Source organism: Tenrec ecaudatus, chromosome 1 (genome assembly GCF_050624435.1).
Source record: "Tenrec ecaudatus isolate mTenEca1 chromosome 1, mTenEca1.hap1, whole genome shotgun sequence".
Classification (NCBI taxonomy): Eukaryota; Metazoa; Chordata; class Mammalia; order Afrosoricida; family Tenrecidae; genus Tenrec; species Tenrec ecaudatus.
Window position 1 is genome coordinate 124,028,978 of NC_134530.1, and position 15,861 is coordinate 124,044,838.

At 46.6% G+C, this 15,861-nt stretch overlaps 1 protein-coding gene across 1 annotated transcript in view; it reads right to left on the reverse strand.

The window, feature by feature from the left end:
- Nucleotides 1-15,861, reverse strand: part of TGFBR3 (transforming growth factor beta receptor 3) — a 218,802-nt gene that overhangs the window by 38,042 nt on the left and 164,899 nt on the right. Inside the window, exons 7-10 of the mRNA XM_075558367.1 lie at nt 11,864-12,011; nt 2,718-2,907; nt 970-1,313; nt 377-529 (exon numbers count right to left, since the gene is read on the reverse strand). Of these exons, the coding sequence (XP_075414482.1) occupies nt 377-529; nt 970-1,313; nt 2,718-2,907; nt 11,864-12,011 (835 nt within the window). The remainder of the gene's footprint in view (nt 1-376; nt 530-969; nt 1,314-2,717; nt 2,908-11,863; nt 12,012-15,861) is intronic.

Sequence of the window (15,861 nt, forward strand, 5' to 3'; positions counted from 1 at the left end):
CAGAAAAGCGAAGTTGTAATCATCTTTCCGGTGAGCTTCTTGCTGGAGTCAGTCTGGAATGAGCAAAGAGGAGGAGGCAGGAGAGATCACCGCGGATACCCCAGCCAATGCCCTAGGGGCCACTGTGCGGCAGAACGGGCTCAACAGCAGTGAGGAGTCTTGCTGTTTCGTTCACTCCCCCAGACTCACCAATGAGAGAAATAACAAAAGAGGACAGAGTCCAAGTGCATCCCATTGTGTTGAGAAGGGACACTTGGCTATGTTCAGGCCTGGCACGACCCCCTGCTCCCTTTCCTGGCTCTGTTGATAGAATGAAGGCTAATGACCTTGAGTGAGGTGCTGGCCCAGGCACCATTTAGCTCTCGAGACCACTCACCGAGTTGTAGTAAACCACACCATCTCGGGCCGATTGCCGGTGCTGGGTGCCGCAGCCGTTTAGGGGAGACTCCAAGACAAAGTGGGTGTCATTCACCTTGGCCTTGCAGGTAGGATCTAGCAGGGTGAGTGTGACCCCCGAGTGGCTGCTGGCCTGAAACAAGAACCATCCAGCACATAATGAGGTGGGCGTGGGGCCCACAGGCAGTTTTACTGCACACAGTCGATGTATGTTACCTGTCTTCACAGTAAACATTGCTAGGGGCTTTCATTCCCTTCCCACTCCGTACCACCGCCCGCCCCCCTTCTCGGTTCACTCGCTCTCAAGGTCCCCAGGATTGTGGTTCTTGGCCTTGGAAATTCAATAGCAAAATATTGACACACAAGAAGCTGCCCCTGTTTCCCCATCCCCCAACTGAGAACAACAGGAACCCGCTGAGAACTGCAGCCAAAGGAAGTGGGCCCATCCAACTGAGAAAACAGTCCCGGGCCTCCAGAGTTCACAAGTGACAGCACTGGGGGGGGAACAGCAAGCACAGAGCCGGGGCAAACCGGGAGCGGGCAGCCCTCTCTCCAGTAAGACCCTGCACTGACCTGAAGAGAATCTTTCTCCACAACCACCGTCAGCTTCTCAGGGTCACATCTGACTGACAGGGCAGCATTCATGCTCCCCTGCGTCTCTTCTGGCTTTCTGGCATCAGGAAACAGTTGAGTGGCGGAACTGAGGGGGTCCTTGGGCCAGGGGATCCCAACGTCTTCCCCTCCTGGTTGTCCTCTTCTGGGGACATCGGGGAAAGGGAAAGGAAAGCCTCCCCCTTGGCTTCCCCCTCCCCGAATGGGTGGGCTCTCCCCGGCACCCTGGAAAGGCAGGCTGTGGTGGCCCAGCAGGATTCGCAGCTCCGGGGGGATGGTGTGCACCTCCTCGGCTCTCATCTCCTCTGGAGGGAAAGAGGGGATACAGCCTAACTCACATTTCAGGCAGCTGGGCCTCCAGCATCATCAAACGCAGGGGGAGCAGGTGAAGGAAGGGCTTTTGTAAAATGACTTTGAAAAGAGATGAGGGGTCTGGATGCCTGAATCCTGGAGTCCTGACACCTCCCATAATTCGCTGAGTGACTCTGGGCAGATGGCTTACTTTTCTGTACCCCCATTCCCTAATCTTTAAAAGATGGGGGTTGCCTCTCAACGTCAGCTGTGTACCATAATGAACCTGGGAGCTGACACATTTCAAATTCAAACAAACACCCTCTAAGCCTAAGCAGCACCCAGACCAATTAAGAATGGGACTCTGTGGGTCAGTATCTAGTCATGATGGTTTTCCAGATTTTAGACCCACTGGATTGGGTGGTTTCTACGGCCCCACGCAATAAAATGAAAGCAACGATGGGAGACAATGTTATCCCACCTAACGTGACTGAGAGACGTTGAGTCGGAGGAGCCCCGGTGGCACAGTGGTCAATGCACTGGGCTGCTAACTGCAAGGGCAGCAGTGGGAGCCACCAGCTGCTCCTAGGGAGAGACCCGGGGCTTTCTGCTCCCACCCAGAGTCCCAGTCCCACAGGATTGCTATGAGTCAGCACCGACTCAATGGCAATAAGTTTGCATTGCTTTTATTTTGGGTCTAAAGATCCAGCGCCATTTCTCCAACGGCTTCTTGTAACAACAAAGGTCTTTTAAAATTGTTTTGCTGCCCCACTTTCTAGTTGCTATATTCCAAGTGGTACCTCAGCACCCCCGCCCTTCAGAATTTAGTCCTTACTTACAGGGAAGAGTAGTAGCTGCGTAGGCAGACTTATTTGTCTAAAGGGGACACCTGTTTCCAAACCATCAAGGCTCGAGATTCTGTCATTTCTGAATCAGTCTTGGGAAACCCAACAATTGTCCTTGCCCTCTTGTGTCCCCTACTGTGTCCCTTCAGGGGAAGCTGGAAGTGGAGATGAGTGGGTGCCATCCACTCCCTTCCATGCCGCCCTTCTGGAAAGATGGCCCCACTGTAGGGGCCCAGATGGAGTCTAAGCCTTGGACAGTTCTTAATTTGCACCTTAGCAGAAACAGATCAGTCCTGCTGTCCCTCCGTGTTAGCATGGAGGGACCCCCTGAGGCTCAGAGGGTGAGGCGGGCTTAATTTATCTTGAATTAATAGAATCACAGGAGCCAGCCATGAGTGGCGTACGTCTGACGAAGTTCTCCAACATGCGCTCTATCTTACAGACAAAGGATATAAAGATACGTTCCCCAAAGCAATTCCAGACCACTTGAAAACGAGCAGTAGAAAAAAGTGCACTATATAAAGGTTTAGATGAATTGTGTTGGGAGTATATGTATCTTTCAATTACACGTACCATTGTTTTTGAGACGTAGGTGAAATCTGTTCGCCACACGTGCCATCGTATACGATGTGACTGGACTGTGGCCATTGTCCATAGCCCACTTGACCAGATCCTCGGGCGAGGAAGGAAGGTCCTCTCGGATGGATTTGGTCATCGCCATGGACCTCTCGCTCTCTTTCCCAAAGGCAATGCTGTTGGAAGCCTGAAGAACAAAGGACAATTTCACTTGTGAGTCTAAAATTAAACAGTGCTTTAAGTAAGATCGATTACATCTTTGAATCAAACGCACTCTGCGTTGTGGGTCAGGTAATTCACACATTTGGTTTAGAGTACCAGTGCTTGGGAAGGAAAGACTGGTGATGGCCCTGTAACCAGTCCAGGTAGGAAAGCTGAGGACAGTCACTTCTGCTCTGTCGCATGGGTTTGCTGTGACACTCACAACAAAACTGCTGATCTCATGCAAAGACCTAAGAGCAGACTTAAAGACAGCGGTCTGCAGTGCAAACCCACCAGCTGCTCTGTGGGAAAAAAAGAGGCACTCCGTTCCCATAAAGTCACAGTCTCAGTAACCCGTAGGGAGCAGTTGGGGGGGGGGGGGTCCTGTCCTATAAGATTGTTGTGATTCCAACTGCTGAAGACAAAGTGAGTGAATGAGCAAATGTGGTGAAGAAAGCAGATGGTGCCTGGCTATCAAGAGTCTTAAAGCCTTGAAGATAAACAAGCAGCCATCTAGCTGAGAAGCAACAAAGCCCACAGGGAAGAACACACCAGCCTGTGTGATCACGAGGTGCCGAAGAGATCCATTATCAGGCATCAAAGAAAGAAAAATCATATCATTGTGTGCTCACCTCCATGATATGATCACTGAAGACAAATGGGTGCATAAGCAAACGTGGTGAAGAAAGCTGATGGTGCCCGGCTATCAAAAGATACAACATCTGGGGTCTTAAAGGCTTGAAGGTAAACAAGCGGCCATCTAGCTCAGAAGCAACAAAACCCCCATGGAAGAAGCACACCAGCCTGTGCGATCACAAGGTGTTGAAGGGATCAGGAATCAGGCATCATCAGAACAAAAAATCTTACCATAGTGAATGAGGTGGAGAGTGCAGAGTGGAGACCCAAAGCCCATTTGTAGGCCACTGGAGATTCCCTCGCAGAGGGGTCTCGGGGAAGACATGAGCCAGACAGGGTGCAATGCAGCAACAATGAAAAGTACAACTTTCTTCTAGTTCCTAAATGCTTCACCTCCCACCCACCCCCCGCCCATTATCATGATCTCAATTCTACCTTGTAAGTCTGGCTAGACCAGAGCATGTACACTGGTACAGACAGGAACTGGAAACACAGGGAATCCAGGGCAGATGATCCCTTTAGGACCAGTGGTGTGAGTGACAATACTAGGAACATAGAGGGAGGGTGGAATGGAAAGGGGGAACTGATTATAAGGATCTACATGTGATCTCCTCCCTGGGGGATGGACAACAGAAAAGTGGGTGAAGGGAGACGTTGGACAGGGCAAGATATGACAAAATAATAATTTATAAATTATCAAGGGTTCATGAGGGAGGGGGGAGCAGAAAGGGAGGGGGAAAAATGAGGACCTGATGCCAGGGGCTTAAGTGGAGAGCAAATGTTTTGAGATGAATGTACAAATGTGCTTTACACAATTGATGTCTGTGTGGATTGTGATACGAGTAGTATGAGCCTCTAATAAAACAATTTTAAAAGATTGTTGTGATTCAAACTTGAGTGGATCACCGTGTGTTTCCCCCCTTATTTGTGTTCATGTTTGTAGGATATGATGAGTGGAAGATAAGGCTGACGGCTCCCATAAAGATATGCAGTCTTGGAACCCCTATAAAATAGGGTCACTTAGAGTCAGGACTGACTTGACGAGAGTAGGTATTCACGTTTGATTAGGTTATTTGGGTTGCTTATATTGATAAAAACAATCCAGTGAAAACCAAGCCACTTACCTCTCTGTGTCTCTGTGGTGTATGTAATCTATCAGTGTAGAGATAAGCTATAATGTTTCAATTAGACTATATATATATACATATATATATACACACACACACAAACAAATAAATAAATAAGAGAGTCTTCCCTGTCTCATATTTTAAACTATGTCTAAAGTACTCAGAAACGTATGCTACAATATACCCTAGATTTAAGTGAAAGAAGCATAAACTAGCTACTTCAATATTAGGACTATTCCATCTTTACAAACAGTGAAATTCGCAAATGGCGACATACCCAATGCGTATCACTTTGATCAATTTCGCAATCCAGTAAGTGCATCTGTTTGTCAATTCTAAGTGACCGTGCTTGGGGGCTGTGTTTTCAAATCGCGAATTGCTGTCCTTAAACACTAACCCTCTACCCGGCCCTGCTCCTCATACAGGTGGCTCGCATCTGGCGACCTGTGCTTGGAACTGAAAGCTAGGGATTGTTCCAGAAAGGCCCTCCGAGGGTTTTCTCAAGCGAGGTCCTTTGCCTGGCCGTTGTAGCACTGTGGTGACTTATGTGTCGCTGTGATGTTGGACACTATGCTACCAGTATTTCAAATACTTGTCACCCCAGGGGCAAGTTTCAACAGAACTTCCAGACTAAGGGACACAAGGAACAAGGGTCTGGTGATCTGCTTCTGAAAGAAATGGGTCCGTAACAGCCTGATGGACAGACAGTAGTGGAACAGGATTAACATCGTGGCTATAGCAGTGGTGGGGATGGCACAGGGCAGGACCACATCTCGTGGGTTCAGAACCGAATCGACAGCACCTAATCAGAGTGGTCTTGAGCATGGGGGACATGGAAGGCGAATTCCCCACTGATCTCCGACTCCGGCAGTGGGCTTCCTGCTGGGAAGGGAGCAGATGCCAGCGGGAAGGCACCACATTCCCAACTGCTCTGAGGGGGCCTGACAGCCCTTCCAGCATGCAGATTATGCCATTTTCATGCTGTATAAAAACCGCTTTAATTTCCGTGCCCAATTATTTTCCCCAGCGCACATGCAGCATCTCCCCCAAACTCCTCATTTGTTTCCCACTGTTTGCTCCTAACATGACTAAATATTAATCCTTTCCCACCGTAAAACCATAAAAGAGTCACCAGCTCTAAGTTCTCTTGGCTTCTTTGGTTGTGGGATATTGGCTAAGGGCATTTCATATTTCAGTCCAAAGCTTAAAAGGATTGCACCCGGGACTGTTTTCTGTTACCCAAGGTGCTTATCTGCGGGAAAGCCGCCAGACTGCCTAGTCACAGACACTGTGCACAAAAGCATGCCAGAACTTCAGCCAAGTTCTGTACGTATGCACCACCTTCATTTCATGGGGCCACAACCCTCTGAGAGGCTGAAAGTTGACCCTGCCCATTCTGTTCCTAGTGCACACCTCCTACGCAAATTGTGCCATAGTATTGGCTGCAATCCCGAGACTCTCTGCATTGCCACCCCCGTCCCGCCTGACAGCCCTCAGTTTCCCTGCCCCTCCTGGCCTTCTCCGCTCCGCGGTTAAGTGAGTGGAGACCATGGGTTCTACAGATGACATACCTAATGGGTTTGGGTTTTTTGTTTTTGTCGTAAGTCAACCTATTATTGGCTGAAAGGTATCCTCTGAGAATGGCTTCTCTTCTAGTTTAAAAGGGTGACTTAAGACAACGTCTTGGGGGTTCCTCAAGTTTCTATCCGTCCAGCAAGTCTGCTCTCTTTTTGCAAAATTGAGTTTGGGTCTACATATTCCTCCCACTCTGGCCAGGACCTCCCATCATGGCCCTGGTCAGAGTGGCTGAGATTGGTAGCTGGTCAGCATCTGGTTCTTCTAGTCTGGACAGAAAAGGCTGCAGTAATGTCGATCATTAGTCCTGTAGTCTCATTTCTTCCTTGAATCTTTGATTTCCTTTGCTCTTCTTCTTTGCTTCCATTGGGAAGCGTCCAATAGTGGTATCATAGCCTGCTTTTTGCTGCTCTCAAGCTTTTAAGACGCGACGTGACACAGCAAATTGAGACGGAGAATGCTAGCTTCATGAACGAAGTTGTTCCGATTGATCGACTTGTCATACGACAGGATGGCCTGAGTTCCAGCCCGGTAAATCAACCTCAGGGCGTGCTTGGAAATGTCTAGGAAGTATCCCTCACTGCAGTCCCCTATGTGCATGACTGATCATTATAGATACCAGCACACAGAGATAATGTTACTTATATATATACTTCCCATAGCCCAACAGCACACACATCTACCTATGTTAACAATCCCCTATTTCTACGTTGCTTACTGAGGCTGCAGAGCTGTATATGTGAGAGCATTTACCGTGGTTGTCCTTCAGCAACTTGCTCTTAGAACTCTTTATTTATTCAGTCAACAGCAGTTTCTTGCTAGGCACACTGTCTTCCAGTCTTTCAAAACAGCATACTGTTTTAATTGGCTGCAATGGCAACAATACAGTCTGGCTTCATCTGACCTAGTCTTTCATGTTGCTGGACAGCTAGGAAAATATGTAATTCCAGAACACCATCAGCAGCACTGCCACCTGCCCTGTGTACCATTATGGAATGACCTGTTTACACCTTTGAACATTCAATCCAGGAGCTGTCAGCACAATTCAGATGGACAACACCGAGTGATTTACAGGGAAACCTGGTGGTTTAGGGGTTAAGTGTTCCACTCCTAATTGAAAGATTGGTTGGCAGTTTAGACCCATCAGCTGCTCTACCATAGAAAGAAGTGACAGTTTGCTTTCATAAAGATTTATAGCCTTAGAAACCCTTTGGGGGCAGTAGTTCTACTCTGTCCCATAACACCCCCCTCCCCGCCAAAAAAACCCACTGCTATTGAGTCAACTGCTGACTCATGGCGACCCCCTGTGGGTTTCCAAGACTGTAACTGTTCATGGGAGTAGAACACCCAGTCTTTCCCCAGAGGAGCTTCTTGTGGTTGCAAACCGCTGACCATGCAGACAGCAGCCCCACTCAAAACCACCACGCCACTGGGGCTTCAGAATCGACTCTAGAGCAATGGCTTTGGTTTTTGTTTAGAGATTTCCAAGGCTAGGACTCCATATGCATCTTTGGGAAGCAGTAAGGCTGGGGATAAAGGTAGTCAAGTTAGTGCCCCACATTGAACAATGCCCTCTCACCCTACAGTTCAGAGAACCTCGAGCTGTCCCAGCCCTCATGGCACTGCTGCCGTGAGGGTCTTCCAGGGGGCCTTCACCGTCAGCCTTCCCAACCACACCTTCCTGAAAGACAAGGAGCTGGCGAGAGCCTGAGTGCCTTTCTCCTGTCACCCTGACCAAGGCATGAGCGCTCACAGGGGGTGGGAAGGCAGCTAGAGGGCAATGCCTATTCCTACTTGGATTTCTAAAACAAATGTCTTTTCAAAGAACAAGTTGGCCACCACCAACTGTGAAGTCCTGAGGTTACATGAGATTGCCACATCAAATCTCCAACCCACTTTCCCCCACTTGTTACTCTAGGTGTCAGGGCTTATTCCGGCCCTAAAAGTGATGGTGCACGCTCACGAAGGGGCTCAGAAACTAAGCCAGGGCTGGGAATAGCAATGTAGGTGCTTCATCCCCATTGCTGCTCACAGCCCAGCCTCAGTGTCTCTTTTTGAGCACTCTGTCACTGGTAGAGCCCCTTCTGCCCACATCCCACCAAACCCCAATGCGCACATGCCACATAATCACTGGATCCCACCAATTCTTTCCAGGAAAGAGTCCCATCGATTTGCTTTCACTGGGTGTAGAGCAGTACCACCGTGCTTCCTATAAACAGAGCCAAACCAGTTTGCCATCAGGTCCAGTCTGACTCAGAGTGACCCTGGGCCGGGTTTCTGAGGGTTAAAGTTTATAAGGGCACACAGCCTCAACTTTCTCCCACACAGTGACCTTGTAGCTATCAGCCCAGCATCTAACCCATGGGGCCACCAGGGCGAGGCATTCATATTATTGATGGAGGAGAAGGCGGATCCCCTGTATGCCAGGCGCTCTGTTTTCCATCCATCACTTGTCTGTCAGTCTGTCATACCACGTCACCTTGCAATGACGATGGAAACTGTGTCACTGGTATTTCAAATAAGGCCAACGGGTTTCAGCAGAGCTCCCAGACGAAGAACAGATGTACATATATTTAATTTTCAACTTCAAGCTGAGCTTACATATATCAGAAAGCACCAGAGAACATTTCAAGAGAAACATATGATGGAAAATGGATGGCTCTGAAGGAAGAAGTCCAAACTGCACTGAATACATTAGCCAAAACCCCAAGACTCCAAGAATTGGTGGAATACCAAGAATAATGTTTCAACATGCTGATGGAGCCAGTACTAGAAGCACCCACTCATTTCTGCCAAGAAATTTGGAAGACAGCTACCTGGTCAACCAACTGGAAGAGACCCGTCTTTGGACCCATTCCAAAGAAAGGTGACCCAACAGAATGCTCACATTGCAGAACAATACCAATGCTATAACATGCAAATAAAATTTTGCTGAAGATCACTCAGCAACAGGTGCAGCAGTAAATTGACTGGGAGCTGCTAGAAATTCAAGTTGGATTCAGAAGAGGATGCAAAACAAGGGACGTCATCGCTGATGTCAGATGGATCGTGGCTCAAAGCAGGGAACGCCAGAAAAAGGGCTTACTTGTGTTTTATTGATGATTCGAGGCATTTGACTCTAAAAGAATGGAACCCCCGGACAGTTCACTGTGCTCATCTGGAACCTGCATATGGATCAGAGCGGCCGTTTGAGCAGCAGCTCTGTCTGGTTCTGCAGCCAGCACTCTCTCCACCCACCACACACAGTCTCTGAAGGAAGTCCTGGACACGGGGCCATCACCAACAAGCGCCCTTTCTCAGCACTCCCTGCTGCCTTCTCCCACCAGACACCTTTCGCCTCAGCGCCGCCAGGATTCTCATCTGAGACAGGGAATTGGGAAATCACATAGCATGAAACTGATTGGGGGAGCAAAAAAGAACACCATGAAACATTACCTAATTGTTTAGTCATGTTGTCATGCATTGTCCAAAACTGGCCTGGGGCAGGAATACAGCCAAAGAGAGGAATATAAACAATATCTCGCATGCAGATGAGTGGCCTCATTTCTAGCCTTTCTGATTCATACGAGAGGTAGAAGAAGACGTTCAAGTTGAGCTCTCCTAGAGCCACGGACCAGGCGCACATACTCAGGGACAGAAAGAGCTCTGCAGGGTCAGGGCCGAAAGAAGGTTTACACAAGCGCTCCAGCAGGGAATTAAAAAGTACCGTATGTTTTTGCCTTTCAAAGCATGATTCCCTTTCCTGTTTTTGTTATTCTGAAATTAAAAACATTTGGTTGCTGTGCCAGCCAGCAAAGGCAGCATACACCCCAGGTCACCAACCCCCCCTGTGTTATGCCAGGGCAGGCCATCAAAACATCTCCAACTTCAGAAAATCGCGGCTGGGCGTGGTGCTCGACAGGTTCGCGTCTCCCCATCGCACGCCACGGCTAGCTGGGCCTCTCTCCATGTTTAAAAAGAAACCCTGTAGGAACCAGCAACAGCTACTTTAGAATTCAGATGTGTGTGCTGGTGGCTGTCTCTGTGGCCTTTGGCGAGTGCGGCTCCATGACGCTGTCCAGGGAACTGCTGGCTCTGATCAGAGCCGTGTCCCACTGCAAGGCACCACGGATGGCCAAATAAAACCAAACAAAGGCATCTTCCCCAAGCCCTGAACACATAAAGCCCACCCTCAATTGACCACATGCAGGTAATAAAAGAGAAACGGGCCACACTTTCAGAAAGAACTATGTGGTTACGCTGCTAGATGCAGGGTCAGTAGTTTGAAAGTGCCAGCTGCTCAGCAGGAGAAAGCCGAGGCTTTCTAGCCCTGTAAAGAGTGACCGTCTCAGAAACCATCAAGGGCAGTTCCAGCCTCTCCTACAGTGTCACTATGAGTCAGAGTCGACTCAATGGCAGTGAGTTTGGTGTTTTGAGTTCAATTGACCAAACTCTGAACCTACAAAAGAGATGTTAAAGAGCTAATTATCTTCTAACTACTCGAAAGGGTGATTTTCTTTTATTTTTTTAAACTCTTAATATCATTCCCCCCAATATCTCAATATCTTAGTCACACCTCCTAAGCCCATGTGAAATGAGATTTATTTCACCCAATTGAAACATCCAAGAGAAGAGCTGCTGCCTACCCACAAGGCTAACCAGCTAAGCCTCTTAAGTACACTTCCTTCATGAAATCTAACGCTGGGGCATGTTTTTGCAAGATTATCTCACATTTCAGTTACTGTGACTCTTTCTTCAGTGGTTCACTCTCAGAAGTCATAAGCAAGCAACAACAAGATACAGTCATCTCAAAGAGAGAAGCCTGTGGTGAGCTGGGCTCAGCCTGATCTCCCACACCTGCCTGGAGTGCCTTACTCCCAGCCGAGGGTGGAGATGGAGGGCCGAGCACTGAGGGCCTGCCAGCTGGCCTCCCAGTCCTGTTTACTACAGTGCCTGAAAGGCAGAGCAGAATTAACCCTTACAAGACTGAGATGCTCTTTATTCTCCACTCTGACTAGAGGCAGGTAGAGTTCTGGCCTTCCAGGTGGGTGACCCAAGTTCAATTCCCGGCCAACGCATCCAATACGCAGTCTCCATTCATTCATCAGTGTGGAGGCTTAAGTGCTGACATGAAGCTGAACAGCTTTCAGTGAAGCTTCCAGGCTAAGATGGGTTAGGAAGAAAGGTTTGGGGATCTCCTTATAAAAACATATCCAGTAAAAACCCTAATGAAACACAAGAGTCTGACCCCGTTTTGGGGCTTCATGAGTTCGGGCCAACCCAACCACCGCCACCATGATGGAAGAGCGCATCTATTCATTTCAGGGGCTTCAGATGAAGCAGCTGGGGCCCCGAGAGGTGAAAGGACTTGCCCGTGTTCACAATTTGTAAAAGGCACAGCCTGGATCCAAACCCGGGGCTCTTGAGATCCCAGCACGCAGACTTCTAACCACACCACCGTCTCTCCTTGTCAGGAGACACCAAGCAGCAGCTTTATTTGCAAAATGAATGATACCTTAAAGACCTTACAGAAGGTCCAAAGAGAATCGTTAGAAAAAAAATCACACACATGCAACAACTTAAATCATTAGCAGGCATTGAAACAAAGGAAAGGCTCCAACTTACAATGACTTTCAGGTTTCCCTTCACATCGAAAGATTTGGTCACCCAGTTGACAGACTTTTTGCACTTCAAGATCAGGATGAGATTCTTGACCACTTCAGAACTCTTTTGGAAAGGTCTGATGTCAATTATTATGTCCACCTGGAAAGCACTGTGAATGGAAAACAAAGGCAAAGTTAGGCCCTAAATGCCAGAAGGTTGCAACTAGCTCCCTCATCCAAGTCTTCGTGTTTCCAGTGTCTGGCCAGTTTATTAAAACGCTGGAGTGTGTCCCAGGCAAATGACATGTGCTAAACAGATGGTTACTGCACTCCTAACGAAGCCGTTTTACATAACAATAGAAACGCATGCCTGCTGAGAATTAGCCACTAAAATGTTCGTCTTCTCTGATGAGAAGGGGAAAAAGTCTTGAAACACAGTGGTTACGTACTGCAGCCACTGTTTGAAATGGATGTGAAGAATCAGAGTTTACTCCTGAAGCAGAATCGCTGCTTTTCCAGCCCTCAACCCCTTCAAGGTGTCATTTCCTAACTTGCTGAGTGGGTTCAAATTCCTCCAGAACCAGGGGGCTGGCACTTTGGTAGGTGGGGCATGGCATGCGGCCGGGTGGGGCACGGTGGAAAAAAATTAGGAGACAATAAGTGAAGTAAAAGTCTAGAAACTTTCTCAACTTAGTCAAGGTGCAATCGCTTAAGCACTGACAGTAGAATCAGAGCTTCATTTATTTCCCCAAATGTGTGGACAGAGTTATGAAATTAAAGCAAACAGATAGTCAGCCAATTGATTACTGAAACACTGCTGAACACCAGCCAAATTTCTAAGACTGCATCCAAAAAGAGAGTTTTCACCAAATAATAACATCTTTATGAATTTAAGGAGAAAAATAATCTTTATTTCCATCTTGCTTTTCTTATACATATGCAAAGCATAAAATGAACAGTGCACTCAAATGAAGCCTTTGGCTTAGTATCTAAGTGCCTATCTACTCTCATTCCCGTCTAATTTTCCACAGAATTCTTTATGAGGGGCAGGATGGAATATTACCAGAACGAACTTGTAGTTTTTATTTGCTTTTGGAATCAAAATTTGACTTGAATTTTAACTTGCAGGTCCTGCTACAACATGGCATCTAAGAGAATAAAGTATCTAGGAATAAATCCAGCACACAGCATTCCTGAAAGACACTACAGAAGCCTTAAAGAAAGGCAACGAGTCCAACGTTGTTGGGTTGGAAGATTTCCATAGTACCCAGAGAAACCGGGATTCAATATAATCCCGATAAAAATGGCAACAACCTTCTTTACAGAAATAGACAAAGCAAAGCTCAACTTTATGTGGAACGGCAAGAGGCCCCAAATAGCTAGTGTGTTGCTGAAGCAGCAGAAGTAAGAGGACTCACACGTTCGGACTGTAAAACCTACTCCTGGGGCATGTTATCAGGAAAAATAAGTTCCTGGAAAAGGCCATCACGCTTAGCTAAGCAAGTCAGCGGAAAAGAGGAAGTCCCTCAAGGATATGAATCGGCGCCGTGGCTGCAACAATGGGCTCGTATGTAACAGCAGTGTGAGGGCAGCACAGGACCGGGCAGTGTTTCGGTCTATTGTACATACGGTTGCTATGTGTCGGAGCCCACTTGATTGTGCCTAATAACAACAATACCACATACTATTACAGTATCAAAACAGCCTAGTATTGAGCTAACCTTAGACACACAGACCAAAGGAACAGACTTGAAAGTCCTGAAATAAGCCCATACATCTACTGCCAACTGATTTTTGACAAGAGTGCTAAGTCCAGTCAATGGAAAAAAGAAGTCTTTTTAATAAATTTGGTAAAATTGGATTTCCATAGTGAAAAAAATGAGATAAGATCAATGCCTCAACATTGCAAAAAACCAAATTCCGAATGCATAAACAATCTGAAAGTGTAAATTCAAACCAGAACCTTTAAGGAAAAAATCCATGGGTCGAGCTGACAGGCAGTTTTCTAACAATGAATCACCTAACAACAAAAGTACAAAATCAATAAAATAACCCACAAAATAAATAGATGCAAACTCATAAAACTTAAAAGCTTTTGCTCATCAAAAGACTGTCAAAAAAGTAAAAGAATGGCAAGCTTCTGACTGGGAGAATATTTCTGGAAAACATGTCCAGTAACAATCTAAGAGCCCAAAACATCAACAGCTTAACAACCAAAAGACAAACAACATGATCACTCAAATGCCCTCCAACACATGAAAAGACATCCAACATCATTTAGCAATTAAGAGAGATGCAAACCCAAACCCCAAGAGATAACATCCCATCCCTCTAGGATGGCTAAAGTGAGCCCTGGTGGAATTGTGGGGAAAGCATCGCGTTGCTAACCACAAAGCAGGAGGTTCAAACCTACTAGTCACTCCCAGGGAGAAAAACGATGAGGCTGTTAGCTCCCATAAAGATTCACTATTGTAGAAACACAGTTGATAAACTGGTTTAGAAACACAGTTTAGAAACACCATGAGTCTATGCCAACTCACAGTGATCCTACAGGACAAGGTACAACTGCCCCCATGAGTTTCTAAGACTGTAACTGTGTAGGCTTCCTTTGGGACATAACTCATTTGGTGTCATTGGTAGGATGGCTAGGATTTTTAAAAATAAAATAAATAAAATAACAAATGTTGGCAAGGTTGGAGAGAAATCAGAATCCTCATTCACTGCTGGTAGAAATACAAAATGACAGCTGTTGTGGAAAACAGTGTAGTAGCAGTTCTCCAAAAAATCATATACAAATCAGATTACCATAAAAAGCTCTCCCAGCCATCGCGTCGCTTGTTGTTTGCTTGTTTGCTGCTGTTGTTAGATGCAGTTGAGCTGGCGCTGGCTTGCACCAGCCCTATACCACAGAACGAATCACCACCTAGTCCCAAGTTGGCCTCACATTGTTCTTATGTTTGAGCACGTTATGGCAGCTATTATGTTGGTCCGTCGTGTGGAGTGTCTTTCTTTTTCACTTAGTGAAGCATAATGTGCTTCTCTAGGAACTACTATCTTTTGATAACACAGTTTATTATAACCCACACAGTCAAGCGCCTTTGCACAGTTAGTGAAACACAAGTAAACGTCTTTCTGGCTTTCTCTGCGTTCAGCCATCATTCAGCTGATGTCACCCGTGATATGCCTGGTTCTGAGTGAGCCCCTCCCATGCTTACTAGCTTGCTGAAACATTTCAATCGGTAGTCCATACATTCCTGGAGCCTTGTTCTTGGCTAAAGCTTTCACTGCAGCGTGGACTTCTTTCTTCAGTACCACTGGTTCTTGCTCATACGCTGCCTCCGGAAATGGCTGCATGTCAATGAGTTCTATTTGGTACAGTGACACTGAATTGTCTCCATCTTCTTTTCTTTTGCTTCCTGCATCATTCAGTGGTTTTCCCAGCTCAAAAAACTCACTGCCATCAAGTTGACGCCAGCTCATAGTGACCCTATAGGACAGGGTAGTTTCCAAGAATAATTATTCATGGGAGTAGAAAGCTCCATCTTTCTCCCAAGGATCGGCAGGTGGTTCCAAACTGCTCCTTGTGGTTAGCAGCTCAACTCATCAACTACTATGCCACCTGGGCTCTATTTTGCCCACAGAATCTTTCATCACTGCCTCTCAAGGCTTGATTTTTTCTTGAGTTCTATTTCAGATATACTGAGAATGTTCTTCCTTTCAGCGTTTCTAACTCTACTTCCTTGCACATTTCACTGTAATATCTTATTTTGTCTTCAAAGAACTGTAAATGTTTCTGTCCAGCTCTCTGACTTCATTTCTTCCATTTGATATAGCTGCTCAATGATGAGGGAAATATTCAGTCTCTTCTGACATCCACTTTGATCTTTCTTTCTCCTGTCTTTTTTTAATATATCATTTTATTATGAGCTCATACAACTCATCACAATCCATATATACATCAATTGTGTCCAGCACATTTGTACATTCATTGCCCGAATCATTCTCAAAACATTTGCTTTC